The 19215-nt window shown below is 34.3% G+C and overlaps 1 protein-coding gene across 2 annotated transcripts in view; it reads left to right on the top strand.

Moving 5' to 3' along the window:
- Window positions 1–18172, top strand: part of LOC124369340 (carnosine N-methyltransferase) — a 67625-nt gene extending 49453 nt beyond the window's left edge. For both annotated transcript variants that reach the window (XM_046827312.1, XM_046827313.1), the window contains exons 6-8: window positions 11798–11906; window positions 12612–12736; window positions 17796–18172. In XM_046827312.1, coding sequence (XP_046683268.1) covers window positions 11798–11906; window positions 12612–12736; window positions 17796–17906 — 345 coding nt within the window. In that variant the 3' untranslated portion in view covers window positions 17907–18172. The remainder of the gene's footprint in view (window positions 1–11797; window positions 11907–12611; window positions 12737–17795) is intronic.
- Window positions 18173–19215: the final 1043 nt, after the last annotated feature.

The following is a 19215-nucleotide window of genomic DNA, read 5'->3' as shown; positions in this document are numbered from 1 at the left end:
GTCAGAGAAGTCAACTGCACTCATGTGTGCAGTATAATTCAGCATTATATCTGGTTTCAAAATCAGTGGCTGTCCTGGCCACTTATTGGGAACATCTGTCATAGTGTTCTTGTCTCCTGAACTTTTTTTTTGCTATGCATAGAAATAATGCATTTATTTTTCCAGCACAAAACTGAAATGTTTCCTTTTTGATAAGATATTTCTTTTTTTTTAATTTTTGTTTACATTGTGTCTTTAGGTGCTTTGGCATTCCAGATCTAGTTAGCAACACTGTATCTGTAATAAAACAATTATTTTTTAGTAGTTCTAGTACAAGTTCTGGACTGGTATAATAGTGATCGGAATATACGTGAAGTCCATATTTTGGTCTTACTATTTGGGTAGTGTTCAGTAAATTTGTACCAGGAATCAGTTCTTCCTTCCCAAATATGGTATAAAATCATAAATGTAGCCGTTGCTACAATCTGACACAACAGATATTTTTATGCCAAATTTGACCAGTTTTTGAGGATTGTACACTCGGAAACTAATATTGTTTTGGAATGAAATGTTACTATCAGTTGCAGCAAAATTACCAGACAAGAAAAACACTTTACATATTTTTCATGTGGTCTTCTATTGGCCTAATTAAGTAATCTTTCTTTTTTGTCTTGGGATGCTGACCATGAGTGAAGTTGTTAAAAAAATTTCAAAAAATCGTCCTTAGAAAACATCATGGAAAAATGGTACTGTGTCCATTTATTGGGAAAATATGTTTCAGTACTTGGAAGAGGTATAAGACCCATGTTTTCTATGGTCCCTAGAAAAGATTTTAGATCAGAAATATGACTACATGTATTTATTCTTGTCTTTGAGAAGTGCTTTCACTCTTTCTTCTGGTAGCATAATAGTTAGTATAGGTCTGTCTGTTTCTAATTTTGTAATGTTTTAATGCTGCTCATTTACTTTACTTTCACTCTCTGGCTCTTTGTCACTAAAGTTGTGTAGAATCACATCCTTCATGTCTATTAAGTTCACTTCCTGGTGCAAATGAAGTTGAAAAAGACGCATTCATAATATCACTAGTGTTCTCCATTTTCATCATCTGGGTTAGCCATTTTTATAATTAGTTTTATGTAAAACTAAAAATAATTCTCTGTAAACATATATGCAATCACTAACTCAAAGAAAAAAACTCCTATTGGTCATTTACAACTATAAACAATGTACAATCCTTCAACACACACCACTACACAGGAACAAAGCTTACACGCCATTGTTAAGAGTTAAACTGGCACTCTTCCCATATAGAAAAGCCCATCAAACGCGTCAGAGTACTGTCCAATTTGGCATTTGGTACCTTCAAAAACCAGTTTCAGATTGATAATAGGTAGCCTATAAAAATGAATTGAACGGAGGTTTTTTCCATTCAGTCTACAATCTAGTGCATTCTGTTATATTCTTAGTATTTGTATTGGGTTTTACAAACTACAATTCATGACAAAAAAAAAACAACAAATTAAATTTCAAGATTTCTTATCATAGCTTATCATATCTAACTATGTCCCAGACCTATTAATTAGTTATTATAAATATCCTCCAAACAGGAAGTGCTTTGGAGAATCATCTTTCCTTTTCTTTTAATTGATTTCTTTTAGCTAGAAATAGCTATATAGGTCAGCCTGACAATGATTAAGTGATATGTTATGTTTATTTTTATGCACACAGGTTAGATTTTAATTTTTTCTTTCATACACGTACCTGATGTTGTGAATTAAAATTTGAGGAAAATAAATTATTATTATTAGTTAGCTGATGTCTTTTGTCTTAGACTTTTAAGCCTTATTCAAATACCTTCTTTCTTTGAGAAGTTTCATCTTTGTCAGCATCAGCCCCAGTCACATGAAATTAGTGTAGGGATTCTATGCAGTATTTTCGAACTTACCTTTGGGCAAGCTGTGTCTAAGGCAGATCTCTTAGAACTTAGTTGAATGCATTAAATGCGTCTTCAGTATTAAGCCCTGAAAAACATCTTTCCAATTTCCGTTTTGAAGCAATAGTTTTAGGTCATCTAGATTTCTTTTGCTCTTTTGGCACCTCTGAAATGTAGCTGGTTTATGTTGTTTCAAAGCCATGTTGATTGTACAGGTTTGTGCTGAGTGGTCTGATATGCCTGTGTGAATTACTTCAGTTTCCAAATACTGTACATTGATATTTGAACTAATCTAGTCAATGGATGATTTTGTGTCATGAATAATTTTAGTGGCTTTTAGCCATTATACGAGGCGAGTTCAGAAAGTAAGTACCGATTTTTAAAAAAATAATTAGAACAATTTTTTTCAACACAGTTGTATTTCTACATGAAAGCCCAAACCTTAAACTATTTTTGACATAGTTTCCACCGATGTTCAAACACTTGTCATAGCGGGTGATAAATTTTTCTATACCCTCTTCGTAGAAGGTTCGCGCCAACAAATGTAGCCACGACTCCTCAGCAGTTTTCACTTTATCGTTGGTTTCAAAACGTTGGCCACCTAGCTCGCGCTTCATGTGCAGGAACAAGTGGTAGTCAGATGGTGCCAAGTACGGACTGTAGGGCGGGTGATCAAACTGCTCCCAAAAAAATTGTCAAACCATTGTTTGTGTGTCACCAGCAGTATGGGGCTGAGCATTGTTATGGAGCAACACAATTTCATTACTGAACATTCCTCTCCGTTTGTTCTAAATTGCCCGCCTTAGTTTTCTAAGGTTTTGCAATACCTTGCCACATTAATGGTTTCACCTCTTGGGAGGAAATAATCAGCAAAACACCTTTCCGATCCCAAAAGACAGTGCACATGATTTTTTTTGCAGACATTGTCGTCTTGAATTTTTGTTTCTTTGGGGATTGAGTGTGTCGCCACTCCATTGACTGCTGTTTGGATTCCAGGGTGACATGACAGACCCAATTTTCATCACCTGTCACAGTTTTGTTTAAACAATTCTCAACATCACTGTACCGTATGAGAAAAGTCAAAGAACTTCCAAGTCTCTTGGTTTTGTGCACGTCAGTGAGCATTTTTGGAACCCATCTGGACCACAGCTTGCGATAACCTAAGTGGTCCGTAACAATTAAGTACAAAACAGTGAGTGAAATTTGTTGGAAATCTTCAGATACTGTTGTCATAGTGAAACGTCTGCTGGATTTTTTCGTCAACTGCCCTTACCGGATCATCGGTGACGAGAGAAGGCCGACCGCTCCGATCATGTACATTTGTTCGACTGCCCTTGAACATTCTAACCCACTTTCTCACCATTCCTTCACTCATCACGTCTTCCCCGTAAACATCTCGAAGTTGACGATAAATTTCAGCCGGTTTCACATTTCTTGCACTCAAAAATCTTATTACAGAACTAATATCACAATCTGTGAGATCACTAATTGTCTTAAGCATATTAAACGTTCAGAGAAAACTGAAAACATAGCGTAGAACAACTAAAATGGTGTGAGTCGGTAGCCAGTGAACAAGGACGACTAGTGCGCATGTGCGGAACACCGATTGTAGCGCTACGGTGACAGTAGAAAGAAACTGTACTTATTTTCTGAACATGTCTCGTATATTATGGAAAGCCAAGTTCATTTAATTTTGATGTATTTCTTCTGCACGGATTTAATATATCAATATTTATATTTCCTATTATAAGTACTTTTGAATTTTCAAATTTTGTAATTAAACAGGCAAAGATGTGGCCACATGGCTCATTCTTAAGCTTAACCTGCAAAACAAGAAGTTAACAAATTAAATTAATTTAAATATTACCTCAAGAATTAAAATTAAGAAATAATTACATTTTAACAATGTGGAGAAATTAATATAATACTTTAACACATAAATATTAAAATTTAATAAATTAATAAACTAACTACTTCTGTAAACCTGAAAAATGTATGAAATAAAATGATTTTTTTTATAAAAACATAAAACTAAAGTAGTTATTATAACTAATTATTCCTAATAAGTCCTAACTTAATTTCCACACAATTTCACATTCATCCCTCTGCCAGTGTCATGCCCATAGCATCTCAGACAGTAACTGCCTCGGCTAACTGCTTAAGATATGTATATTTTAGTTTCACCACAAACCGGGAACGGCTATCGGTGGAAGTAATTGTTTGGAGAAGGGCATTCCACAACCTACAAGCCATTACATGGAATGACTTATCAAACACTACAGTCTTGTCTTGAGGCATTCTCAAAATGTACGAGCCAGAGCGAGTGCTTATTACACCTACATGAGACACAGATTTACAATATTGTTATATAGATCTTTGATCTTTTAATTTTAGAATATTTGGCTGAATATAGTACGGCATGATGTGCTACTCCCGTCTCATATCGTAAACGTAACGTATACAATAGTTTAGAGTCCTTAGTAGCTTCTCACCAAATACTATTATCATATCATTGAAATGTGGAAGTACAAGTGATTTAGTCAAGAGCAGCTTAATATATTCTGGTAAAAATTGTAAATGTTTGAGTCAGTGAATAGATACAAAAGCTCATTTACAAATCTTCGCAACAGCATCAGTCCAAATTAAAGTCAAATTTATAGTCAAACCAAGATATTTCACCTTGTCGTAGTAAGGGAAAGTGTTACGTATTAACACTTATACGTGTCCAAGTATACGGCCATCTGAAGCCTTCAAACCTTCTTCGGAACCGGGTGCACAGGTTTCTTCGTCATCTATAGACATTGCTTCATTGTCGTCCCAATCACTGAGTGGAATTTTTTTAGAAACTCGACAGGTGCACTCCCCCACGACATAACTAACCCTTCTAGAAGCATTTCTAAAAATAGTGATAATCAATGTAAAAAGGACTCTTTAAGTTTTAATTCATTTCTGTTACATGTAAATATTAGAAGTATTGTAAGTAAGTTCGAGGAACTCCAGGCACAATTGAAGCTTTTAAATAAGAGCATAGATTTTCTTTGCATTTCTGAACATTGGCTTCTATCGGGAAGCAGAAATGTAATGAAAAAATTAGTTGGGTTTGATACGATTCCCTTTTTTGGGCGTACACAAAGTATCAGGGGATGGGTGCTCATTGCTGTACGAAGTCCCCTAACCTCTCAATATGTAATTAGAAACAGAGCTGATCTGGAAGCGTTATCGGTCGAACAAGTATTTGAGTGCGCGGCAGTCGAGCTGAGCGGAAACGGCGTGCGGCGGCCTCTCTTGGTTGTCTGTATATACTGTTCACCATCCGTCCTAGCGGCCGAGTTTTTTGATCTTTTTGACACTCTACTTACCAAAATAACAAATGAAACTAAAATAAAGGATATCGTCATCTGCAGGGATCTAAACATAAGTGCTATTTCAGACACCACAGAGAAAAAGGAACTATTTTATTTGTTTGAGTCTTATGGTCTGTTTTCTTATATTGAAGCGGCTACCAGAATAAGTCCTGAATCAGAAACCGCTATTGATTACATAATAACAAATGACCGGGAAACCACAGCCCAAGTAATTGAACTTGGTCTTTCAGAATGCTCAGATGACTCGACTTTCTATAACCTCTGAAGTTCAGGACAAGGCAATGCCTGTTCTAGCTAGGCGTTTTAGTAGGAATAACGCAATTCAATTACAAAATAGTTTGGCATGAAATAATTTTTCCTCATTCAGATGTCAATACAAATTTTCAAAACTTTTTGGACACAGTAATTCGTTTGTTTGAAGAATCTTTTCCAAAAGTTATCTTGAAAACAAAAAAACCTGGATGTGTCATACAGAAAGATTCGTTACTTTCGACCTCCTGTAGTTTCGTCTGTGTTTTTGTCTCCGGCAACTGAGGATGAGGTATCAAAACTAATTATATCATTGAAAAATAAATTGTCTTTTGGTTGGGATGGTTTACCTCCCAAAATCCTGAGATTCTGTGTCTTGGAACTTGCTGCTCCTCTAACCCTGTTAATTAATCAGTCCATTGAGGTTTTTGAGGGCACAAATTAAAGTAAGGGAGGCGCAAAGGTCCTTTTAGGACTAAGTGCGGGGACAAAGTGTCCTCTTCCCTCAGAAGAAAAAAAAAAAAAAAAATTCACTCCATGGAGTATGGGATTTTTCCAGACAACCTAAAGTACGCAATAATTAAACTGCTACATAAGAAAGGTTCGCAGGAGGACAATAATAATTATCGACCCATAGCTTTGGTCTCGGTTTATTCAAAAGTGTATGAAAAGGTTTTCTTATCCCGGTTGACAGCTCATCTAGTGACCAATAATGTAATTTCAATAAATCAACATGGCTTCCAAAAAGGAAAGAGTATCAGCCCTGTATCGATTCACAAATGATGTTCTACGGGCCCTTGGTGGATCGCAGAGGGCTATCGCCGTTTTCTGCGATTTGTCTAGGGCATTCGACTGTGTGTGTCATGAGGTTCTGCTAAATAAATTATATCATTATGGCGTCAGAGGTGTAGCACTGAGCTGGTTCAGGTCTTTCCTGTCTGGAGGACAACAGAGTGTATCTCTGGACAGTACTCATGATAAGCATTCATCGTCTTGGAGTGGGGTCAGTATCGGCGTGCCTCAGGGTTGCGTCTTATCGCCGTTATTGATTTTACTTTATATTAATGATTTAGACTGCACAGTTCAGAACACTAAAATCACAATGTTTGCAGATGACGTAACCCTACTCCTCACCGGTAGAGACGCTGTAGCTGCAAAGAATACTATGGCCTTAGCGATTTCTCAGCTTTCAGATTGGTTTCAGACAAATAGATTACTTATGAATAAAACGAAGACCAGTGCAATACATTTTCAGATCTGTGGGCATTCGGCTGACAGGACCGAGGGGATAGACCATTTTGCTGATATCACCTTTTGTGAATCCTCGGAAGTTTCTGGGATTGATTGTGGACAAAAATGTAAAGTGGGAACCTCATACAGTTGAACTTTTGAAGCGCTTGAGCTCTGCAACCTTTGCAATACGAATTTTGAAGCCCTCTTGTAGCGTAGATGTTCTCATAGACGTTTACCGAGGATACTGTGAAAGTCTTCTGCGCTGTGGTATAACGGTTTGGGGTAATCCATCTTCTTTAGACAGGCTTTTAAGATCCCAGAAGTCTGTTCTGAGAATAATTTTTAACCTCCGCAAATCCGACTCTTGCAAAGAATATTTTAAAAATTTCAATATCTTTACAGCGCATTCATTATATATATATATATATATATACGAAGTTCTCATTCTTACTTATAAAAATCTTGATGAAATTTCTAAGACAACAGACTTCCATGATTTCAATACAAGAAATAAAACTAAACTATGTTTTCCACAGCACAGAACGGCCAAGTTTGAGAAGAGTCCGTTTTACTTTGGTATTCGGCTGTTTAATAGATTACCGGAACAAATAAGAGCAGAAACCTCCCTTTATGGGTTTAAGAGATCACTGAGAAACCTCCTAAAGAGTTCTGTGTTTTATTCTCTTAAGGAGTTCCTTAATTTTTGACTTCCTTTCAATTTTTAATTAGAAAGTTAAGGTATCTCGTTGTTGCTTGTCTTTCATTATTGTCATTATTGTCTTGATTATACATTACTCCATTATATTACTTGACAAAACACAATATTTGTATATTTTTTGTAGAATTGTACAAATCAAATGTGTGAATAAAGAATTGAATTGAATTGTTACCATTTACAGTACCGTTTAAATAGTATTGAAGTTTATTGTGTTTCGTAAACAAGAGTGACAAGTAACGATTGGTTTTGTTTTTGTATGGTTTAGTCTCAGGCCATGATTTTTGGACCACATAACAATGTTGTTAATGTCACTATTGATTCTCGTGATATATTCGTTAATGGAGTCAATTTTAAAATGTGAATAGATTTGCAGATCATCAGCATACATGTGGTATGAGCAGTGTAAGTACAGAGTGAATGTTGTTCATGTACAGCACGAATAATAAAGGACCAAGAGTTGATATCTGTGGCACCTAACAAGCAACAATTTCCCAGTCCGAAGTCATGGCATCAACTTTTACACACTGCCATCTCCCTGACAGATAAGATCTCATCTAAATTAATACATAACTAGAAAACCATAATAGGTTTAATTTAGCTAACAATACTTTATGGTTTACACTGTCGAAAGCCTTTGTAAAATCGAAAAGAGTGTAAATTGTGCCATGTCTGTGATCCATAGCAAATCTAATGACATCAGGCACCTTTAAAAGTGCAGTTTCGGTACTATGGTTAATATGAAAACCAGATTGATAGTCACTAAATACATTGTTGCAAGATAAATATTCAGATATTCAGTGAGCTGGCAGTGCACAATTCTCTCTAGGCCTTAACATAATGAAGGAAGAATGAACATGATGCTGGTGCTGAAATTTTATTAAGAGGGCGTACAAAAGCAGACTTCCATTGCGATGGGAAAACACCACTCCTAAGAGACGTATTGAAAATAAAAGTGACTATTGGAAGGACAGAAAATAGGATCTTTATAAGACGTATTGGGATGCCATCGGACTCGACAGCATTACTGTGAATACTGTGTACAGCTTTTGCAGTTGTTTTGTATTGTAAACGGTATTGATCCATAAGTATGTGGTCTTTTAAAGCGCCTCGCTCTTTGATATAAGTTATCAAGATGGGCTCACACACACATACAGTACTCTGATTTTAGGCAATAGGCAATACCTCAACTAACCACATACCATAACAGTTTGGTGCCTTACATTAACCTTGAAATTACGTCACAAGCTTCATCCACATGACAGTTAGGGGATCTATATGTACCCACGACATACATACGAGGGAGTAAACAAAAGTTCTTGGAATAGCTCTGCTGTGGGCGGGGCTTGTACAGTACAAACTTTAACCGCTAGGTGTTGGTAGTGCAGCCTGGATCATTGACCTGGCTTTTTTCTGTAATGACAGTTTTTGCTTTTGTTGTTTTTTTGCTATTTTCCTTTTTTATGGTGGCAAGTTTGATTGCACAGCCTGCAGCTGTGAAATTTTGTTTCCTGGTAGGTAAAGTTGCCATTGAAACTGTTTTATGTCAAGCCATGCTGTACTGCACGAGCTATGCCCACAGGAGAGCTATTCCAAGAACTTTTGAGTACCCCCTCGTATTTGTTTTATGAAAGGTAATTTTTATAACAGCTATTTCACATATGAGGTCTTTATACTTAGATATGCCAATCATTACACAATTACGTTCCAGCCATTATTACACATAGATGGCTACTCCCCCTTTCCTATGTACTGTCCTGCTATGATGTACCATTAGTATCTAAATAGTGTCCTGGTACCAGCTTAGAATTACATCTGGTTCCAGATCATGTTCAGTGAGGATTGTGACATTTGCTCTGTTTTCTATTAAATGCAAGTCTATTTGTTTTATATTAATTTAAAAAAACTCTCCAATAATTTAAGTTTTTATTTTTGTGAGGCCTTTCGTACTCAATGAGAACATCTTCGGACCCACACAACTGAATAAAAGTAATAACAACATAAACAATTTTGTACTAAATAAAAACATATGTCATTAAAAATACAAAGAGATAATATTCTATGACAGGACAGTATGTTATAAATAAAGTTGATATTTAGTTAGATCAAATAAAGTAACGGTGAATTTTGAAAAGGCCCAGGTTCGTTGTTTACTAGTTTATTTTGGTTCTTTTTTTTATAAAAATTGTTTCATATGCATTGAGAAATTTTTTATTTTGTACTTCTTTTAATAATTTTGCATTGGAAAAAGACATACCTATTAAAGATACTATCAAAATTATAGAGGACTGGCTGATTTCCTTAAATTTATAAAAAACTATTGTTAACGAATACATTAATTTAGTAAATCTTAGTATGTCCCAAAATGTGTTCCAATTTCAAGAAAAATATTACAAACAGTTTGATGGTACCGCCATGGGAAATCCACTTTCGTGTTTTATTGCAAACATATTTTTAAGTTAATTTGAAACTCATGCAAAGGAAACAATGGATTATTTTCCCAGAATCTGGAAGCGATATGTTGACGATGTTTTTGCTGTTTTCGACAAGAAACAAAATCTTCAAAACTTTATCGATTCTCTCAACTCCCTTTATCCTTCTATTAAATTCACTTGTGAAATAGAAAATGACAACCAACTCCCATTTCTCGATTTAATAATTATGAAAAATACGACTGGCCATTTTGAATTCGATATATACAGAAAACCAACACAAAATGACAGATTCATCCCATTTGATTCATTTCATCCCCCTTCAAAAAAAAGAGCAGCTTTTCACAATTTAATCCATCGGCTTTTACATACTCCATTATCAACAGAAAAGTATAAAAAAGGAGTTAAGAAAATAAAGGAAATTACTTTATTTAATGGCTACAAAACTAACATGATTGACAATATGATAAACAAGAAAAAGAAAATTATTGAAAGATATTCGAGAACAACTTTATATTAAATCAAAAGTAAAGAACCTGAAAAATGGATATCTGTTTCCTACAACAATCTATCTACAGATATTACTAAAAATTTTAAGAAACATGCCAATATTAATGTATCGACAAATTCCAAAATTAAATTAAAGAATATATTAGGAAATCCCAAGAATAAAATTAATGAAGAAGAAAAATCTGGAATTTATCAAATTAATTGTAAAAATTGTGATTTAAAATACATTGGCCAAACAAAAAGAAAGTTAAAACAGAGAGGTAAGGAACATAGGGCATGTTTAAAATACCAACAAGAAGAAAGATCAGCCATGGCAAAACATGCACTTAAAACTGGACACTCTTTTTCAAATGCAAAATTATTAAAAGAAGTACGAGAAAATAAAAACTTCCTCAATGCATATGAAACAATTTTTATAAAAAAAAAGAACCAAAATAATGGCCTGGTTTTATTTTAGGCTCAACTGAGTATTTTGAGTTTTAAAAAATAACTTGTTCAAATTGTGATTCATCAAAGCCATGACTGTAGTACTGTTTCAAGTTTTTTACCCAATAAAAGATCTGTTTGAAGTCAATTATGTTAAAATTATATTTGTTATGATTACATCTTTCACATCTTGATTGAATATTGTTTTTTTCATTAGGGAATATAATTTCTAAAATCAGGAGAATTGCTGCAATAAGGAGACTTGAAGCTCTGCTGCAAAGTGCTTTGTTCTGCCATTGCAGATTTTGTAAATATTTGTTTTACCTCATCTTTGTTCATTATTGGTCGAGTGGAAGTTTCAGGGTTAGCTATTATGGCTAGTTCATCAATATAGAAAAAGTTAATTGGTTTTCTCCAATTACTGTAGATACTTTAGCCATTGTTTGCTAGATACTTCCCGTTGCTTAAATGAGCTGTTCAGTACAGAATCGTTATTATAATATATATTAATTATATAATCTTAATATATCTTAATTTATAATTATTGAGGCTATTCATATGCATTTCTCAACATTATTAAGTATATTAATTTAAACAAACTCTCCAATAATATAAGTTTTATTTTTGTGAGGCCTTTTGTACTCAATGAGATGTTCTCACAAAAATAAAACTTATATTATTGGACTCAATGAGATGTTCTCACAAAAATAAAACTTATATTATTGGAGAGTTTGTTTAAATTAATATATAATTTCCAATAAGAAAAGAGCTTCAAGAATGTATTATTAAGTATGTATATTTATTTAATAAAGATTATTCTCTTTATTTCTCCATTAAAAAGTAATTAGAAACCATTTAAATCACCTTTTAAAATGAGGGCAGTATTGCATTCAGTTAAACTCCTTTTATTTCTGTAAATAGTCTATACTCAAGAAATTTCTTGTTACTTTTCCAGATCTACACAAAGGCTGAAGAATGGGACTGTGTTGCAACATGTTTTTTTATAGACTGTGCAAACAACATTGTTGATTTTATCGACAAAATACACTACATCCTCAAACCAGGTAATATAAAAAAGTCTTCTTGATCTAACTTGTAAAATTATCAAGTTGAGCTTTATTATAAATCAGACAGTAAATAAGAATTTCGATACAGATATTGTAAAAATGTTCAATCGCCAATTTATTTCTAATTAAGAAGCATATCTTTCTTAATTAGCCGTACCATAAAATGGGATACACAGTGTAGTTTTCTCATTTATTTAATCTTCAAATAACACAGTTATTAATTAAATTTTGACTGATACATTTAATCAAGTATGGCAAAATAACTTCTCTAAAGTCCTTTTAAAGCCTGTGGCACTTCAAAAGTCTTGCCAGAGTTAAAAATCTCTATGAGGATAAGATAATCTATCATATAGAAAATTAAATTAGAAATTTGCATTATTCGTATGCTACTCTGTAATGTGTATTATTATGTCACTCATCGTAACACCACACAAGTACAATACATTGCAGATGTTTAAATTAAGCAAAGGTTTGTTAATTTATGAATTAGGTACTTACAGTAAGTAAATCAAGAAAAGTATTTGAATTAGTTCAATAAATATTAACCAGTGCAACATAAATCTCTTATCTACATTTTAATATGAAGCTTTCAAAACTATACTACAGTTTGTTCCATTATTTAGGTTGTTATACTATAAAGTTATTGACTCTTCTAGAATAAATGTATTATGAAGATAGTTTTATTAAGTTTTTTGCTTTAAGGTGGCCTTTGGATAAACTTAGGACCTCTTTTATATCACTATAGTAACATACCTGGAGAATTTTCGATTGAACCAGCTTATAGCACCGTTAGAGAAGTAATAGCTGGAGTAGGCTTTGAAATGGAGGTAAGTTCATGATTTTAGTAGTCTATTGTGAGTGAGTTATGTAAATAAAAAAACCATAGCACTGAATACATTTCACATTTAAAGACATAGCAAAATTCAACACAGCCTCTACAGAACATGTTCTTGATCAATATTACAAAATGTTTTTCATATTACAGTGGTTATTTCGATTGGGGTTCTTTCAATCTGTGACCTGTATAGAGATGGTAGGGAAGTTAGTAACAAATTTACCACTGCATTGTGTATGCTGTAAAACTGAAACTTGTTTACAATATATAAGGTGTAACAGATGATAAATTAACATTGGTTTCTTAAAATAAATATGAAATAATAATCAAAATTTATATTGGCAGGAGTTGAATAAACTATATTTTCAGAACAAAAGCAGGATGCGTTTAGCGGCAACTATTGACACGTGGGGTGGTGGGTGATTGCACCAATTAAAGTTTCTGTATGGCATGAACTGACTCAAGGCTCAGCTGTAAAGGTAAATAGTGTCCTATTATGTTAGATAGGAAGTCGGTTGCTTCTCATTGAAATCATCCATGTAAGGGTTATTAGCTGCAGCATACCGACGTCACCACGAATGCCCTTGCTGATCATCAGGCTCATGTTGTAATCACTGAGGAGATCGAGTTTAATGTCAGTTGTCTTTAGCATAGCACAACACGCAAGCCCAGGATCGGAATTGTTTAACAGTTTACCGCAGATATGACATCTCCACGCATTGGCTAACGTCTCTACATCGCCTACAGTCAACACCATTGGTAATACAGCGTCTCTGGAGTACAGTTGGAATATTTCCTTCGCGTCACCCATGATGCTTTCCACAAAGACCTGCGCAGCATCAGTTAAAAAATGATTCATTGGTGGTTTGTACTCACCGTCAAATAATTTGTCCTGAATTAATTTGGAAGAATATTGAAAGTTTTGATAATTCTTTCGTTAATTAAAATGATTCAACAACTACCTTGATATCGAGAATTTTCACTAAAACTGTTTAGATCATACACTGGTACTTCACTTATTTTAAAGCAAAACTATTGTGAGGTTTAATTAAAGATTTTTAATACAAGGGTGTAAAGCAGTAGGATCGAGAGATGTGTTCCACTAGAGATCAGAGTCATCACTGCTCACCTGCACGTCTCACTCGACTAACAGTATCGCCTGCATGCATCATCCCCTCTCTCCCCTTGTTTACGACCACATGCACCAATCAGAAGCGAGATTACCTCATGAAAATGAAAATGAAAAATGTCTTTATTAGAGGCGAAGTTAGGACTATAAAGACCTCTCTACCACTTAACCTCGTAAAAAATTTAACTAACATACATATATACATTTATAACTAAAAATAAATCTATTTATTTACATTATGTATTAAATGAATCTTAGCTTAATAAAACAAACATTTATAATTAATGTAACTTTATTCATATTTACAATACTATAGCAAGACACACACGCATTCGTTCTACTTGCATTCAATTGCCCTAAGTACCACATTCCAAAGCCGCCAACCGCTATACCCCCTGAGTCCCCAGCATCAAGGCCCTGACCTCCGCCCCAAAGTGAGCGTACTTATCGATGGCTCTGATGTTTACAGGTAAGGCATTCCACAATCGACAGGCAGAAACTGTAAACGACTTAATGAAGGTAGTTGTTCGATTAATTGGGATAGATAATAAGGATGTACCCCTCCTTATACTTCGTTCACTTATTTCAGACATAAATTGAAAGTTGTTTGATAGATAACTGGGACAATTTGTATTTAAAAGAGCATGCAACAGAATGAGTGAGTGATAGTCTCGAAGATCTTGTAATTTTAAGATAGATAATCGTTTGAAGTAGGGCGTTACGTGATCATCACGTCTGAGATTGAAAATGAAACTAATGCAAAAGTTCTGAGCACACTGGAGTTTATTTGAAAGCTCCACAGTCATGTCATTAATGACTATGTCACAGTAGTTGAAGTGAGGCAGTACAAGAGTCTTTATCAACATTATTTTAACTTGCTGTGGCAGATATGAAGCCACATATCCAGCCAGCTTGTTTGAGGCTGTGAACACCGGCAAAGACCCTATTACATATTAAGGAAGCCTGTTCAGTCCATCCTAAGTGCTTGTCAATAATAAGTCCTAGATTTTTTACTTTCTCAGAGTATTCTGGCTCCTCATTATTGAGTTTTAATTTGGGAGCCGCAGTAAAGTCAATTTTACGAACAAGCTTTGAATGACCTATCATAATACATTGAGTTTTGTCTACGCTTAATTTTAGTCCATGTTTCCAAGTCCAGTGAGTAACAGCATCAATATTCAGAATTCATGAGAGTCACACAAGTTTGCATTTCTCTTATAGAAAAGTGGCAGTATATTTGTAAGTCATCTGCATATAAATGAAAATTGGAATGAGTAATTTGAGTAGTAATGTCATCGATGTAAAGTGAAAATAGAAGTGGCCCCAGGACTGAACCCTGTGGAACTCTACAAGTGACTGGTCTCCATTTTGACTGCTTCTCACCCGACCTGACACACTGGCACTCCCGAAAGATAACTCAACCCACTTGACACTACCATCAGAAAAACCATCCTTCCTAAGTTTGATGTGGAGAAGGGGATAATAAACACAGTCAAAAGCCTTTGAAAAGTCGAAAAGGGTTAAAATGGTTACCTGACTTATTAATTCCAAGGCGTATATCATCAACTATTTTTAGAAGTGCAGTAGTAGTGCTGTGGTTGGAGCGAAAACCAGATTGAAAATTTGATAAAATGTTATTACTTTCAAGATATATTGAAAATTGCTGATGAACAATCTGCTCCAAACACTTTGATAAAGCAGGGAGTATACTTATTGGCCTGAATTGTGAAGGATTTTGTGGAGAGGAACACTTCTGAAGTGGGCGAACTAAAGCAGACTTCCATGTCAATTGGAACATTGATGTAGCCAGAGATTTATCGAAAATAGCAGTGATAGTTGGAAGAGTGACTGGAAGAGTATCTTTCATTAACCTTATAGGAATGCCATCGGCCCCGACTGTGTTGCTGGACATCCTTATAATAGGCTTTAACACATCTGTCTATGTCACTGGAGTGAAAGAGAACTGAAACTCAGGTTTATCAAAAGTAACACCTTCGAGCTCAGAGACATACTCCTGAGCCCCAGACTGATCAACAGGAATCTCAACAAAGAAGTTGTTGATATCATCGATTAAGGGAAACCTGGGAGTAAGTGTTAGGCTTACCAACTCCAAGATCTTGTAGTTTCGACTACAAAATTCTTCTAGATTGTTTTTTAGACAGGGAAGAGTAGTAAAACCTGATCTTGGCATTTCTAATTTGTTGTTGCACATTGTTCCTTAATTTTTTATATGCAGCCCAGTCATCACGTAATTTGGACCGCTTAGCCTTAAGGAAAGCTCTATCTCTTTGCTTCTGGAGGTGTTGAATAAATTCTGAGATCCATGGAGCAGGCTGTTTCGTTACTCTTTTTGAAACAAATGTAGCGTGTTTATCAAGACCATTCATTAATGAATTAAATTTTGATACCATGATGTCTACATTATCAGCTGATGTGACCTCATGCCATGGAGTTAGAGAAGCAGCGATAAGCAGGGAATAAAGATTGATATTTTTGTATTTTCTATAAAACATAACTTTTCGTTCGATCTTGGGAGTTCTTAATTTATAAGCAAGAAAAATAAGGTTGTGTTTGGAAACGCCAGGAGCAAGAAGTTGCCCGTGGTTCGCAACCAGGGTTTGGTCATAGACAGCGATGATATCAGGTGTTGGTAGTCTCAGTGCGGTGAGTGGTTTGCAGAGGAAGTATGGTCATGTTACAAGAGTAAAACATATTAGTTAAAAAAGTTTGGTCATTAGTAACCAGTCCGAGTAAATCAGTATTAAAATCTCCCATCACAATAACATGACTAAATTAACCCAAAAAACCCAGAAGATCATGTTCAAACTCAGCTATGTAGCCCAGGTGAGGAGCTCTGTAACAAACAGCAATTAAAATGTGTGTTCCATTAACACAGACGTCCAGAAACATGTATTCTGGCCGTCCATCTCTGGATGTATCAGATGATAGGAGGACAGAGACAAGGAAGTGTGACCTGACGTACACAGCTACCCCGCCACCACCTTTGTGCAGGTGATCATTTCTATACAGGTTAAAACCTGGAAGTTCAACACTTCTGTCACTTAAGTCAGGTTTCAGCCAGGTTTCTGAAATTAGAATAATGTCAGCAGGAGATGGTTGAAAAATGGTACGAAATTCATCAATGTGGCCATAAAGAGATTGAGCATAAGGGATTTGTTTGTTTATTTTCTTTGGCAATTGACTCAGACCTTTCAAAATCATGTTCCCGTCCCCCCTTTACAAATATGTGCACCAATCAAAGTCGAGATCGCCTTGTAAAGAGTTATCTATTTCTCTGGTGATGACTCACTTGTATAATTGTGCAGTGGATTCTATTTCTAGAAATGTTTTTGTTTTTATATATTTTGAAACATCATGTTTATTTAATTTAACCTATTTAGTTGATTATTTTTGTTTTTAATTTTTTAACTCTAAAAACTAATATAGTTTATTAACTTTTTATCTGTTAGAATGTGTCAGGTCATCTGAGAGGTAAAGTAATAATGTCTGCTTATGTCAAAACTCAAATTAAAAATCATAATTAGTAGATAGGGTTTAATTTATTTAAGTTCATCTATCAACCAAATACTTTATGTATACAAATACTAAAAATGGTAATCATGTCATCATACAAAATTGTAGACATATATAATCACACTAAAAATAATTGGGATTATAAATGCAGAACAAGAGTAAAGTGATTCTCTTTTAAATAAAATTAATATGTTAACCAGTTATTGTAATTTTATCAAGACAAACTTTCACTTAAGCATACGAATTAACAGTTTGAAATACGTGTGCTGAATTAAAGGATTTGTCTTTAACTGTACAATGAGCTAACTAACGTATTCAGATTAAGCAAGAATAGTATTTACTTATCAATATCATTACGCACTTGGAAATAATATGTCCTGTGTTACAGAAAGAGGAAACTAATTTGAAGACAACATATGGACAAAATCCCAATTCTATGCTCCAGTATGAATATAACAGTGTATTTTTTGTTTGTAGGAAAGTAAAATTAGAAACGTGATGAGGAGGAAAGATTATGGAAATTTCACTACTATGTATATTTGTGATGACACCTCTGGATAGAATTCATACATTTAAAAAATTAACAATGTTGATTTGAAATGGTCTACATTATTTTTAAATTTGCTGTGAACCTAGACTTACATAAAGATCCAGTTTAGATCAAGAACTGGCAACTGAATAACCTCTATTGGCAAGCCATTTTTCACTTTTGCAAGGGTATTTTATACAAAATTTAAGAAATATTAAATACTTTATTTGATCATGCGTTGTCATATATAATTTTTTATAACATTCTGTATTAAAGGTTATTTTTGACGATGGAAGGATTGTGAAGGAAACAGGATTTTTCCGGACATTTGCCATCGTTCAGTGAAACAAGAAAACAGTAACACTACGTTTCGAGATCTGCAATCTGATCTCTTCTTCAGGTAAAGAACTAACCTAATACATAATTACAAACTAGGTTAAAATAAACAAATCTTACTAAAGCGTTGTGGCACGCCTAAGTCAGGAATCACAACCTACATGTTGTTTGTCAACTTCACTAACTCTATAGACATGCACTTAATACAAAACTATACAAAACACTAATCATTAAAACTAAACTACGGAATACAGGCCACAATATGTCTTCACTCGTCTATTAACCACCTACGACTGACCAGAGGGACTAGCCAATGGTAATCGTGACGGCTGAAAAAATCCTGTTTCATTCATTCTGTATTATTTTCTATTTATATTTGTTTAAGTATACAATATTCTTCTTCTCTTTAACTTGCATCAAAGACGTCAAAGTCCCTTACTTCATATTAAGGAAGTTTATCAGTAATTAGGATATACTTTGGTTTAAACATATTTTGTCCACATAGTTTTCAGTTCCTGAGTTTTTTAAACTTTGGGTTCTTGCATTTGACCAACAGTCTAAGGCCAACTTAGTGCTAGCACTAAAAAAATGGAACTAGTTCTAATTTGTTAACTTCCATTGTTGTATAATAAATAAAATGGTTGTTAAAAATGACATTGTGCATTATTTATTTCTTTAACAGAACATGCCTTTTCCTATTAAATACATGTAGCAAATATATTTTCCAGGAAATTTTGGTCAATAAATACAGAATATCTATAAGTAAATAAGATAATAATAAATAATTCTTCAGTTTATGTAGGTTTACAACACATAAAAAAATTGACAACACAATTATTCAACTCTTGAAATGTTTTGGCTAGAGAGTCAACCAATTAAACCTAAACTAGTAGGAAAGCATCCCTAGGTGAGTAAATGGGACTATCATGATTGGTTGAAGCTT

The sequence above is a fragment of the Homalodisca vitripennis genome, chromosome X (genome assembly GCF_021130785.1).
Source record: "Homalodisca vitripennis isolate AUS2020 chromosome X, UT_GWSS_2.1, whole genome shotgun sequence".
Taxonomy (NCBI): domain Eukaryota; kingdom Metazoa; phylum Arthropoda; class Insecta; order Hemiptera; family Cicadellidae; genus Homalodisca; species Homalodisca vitripennis.
The sequence above is the reverse complement of the archived record's forward strand: the minus strand, read 5'-3'. Positions and strand labels throughout refer to the sequence as shown.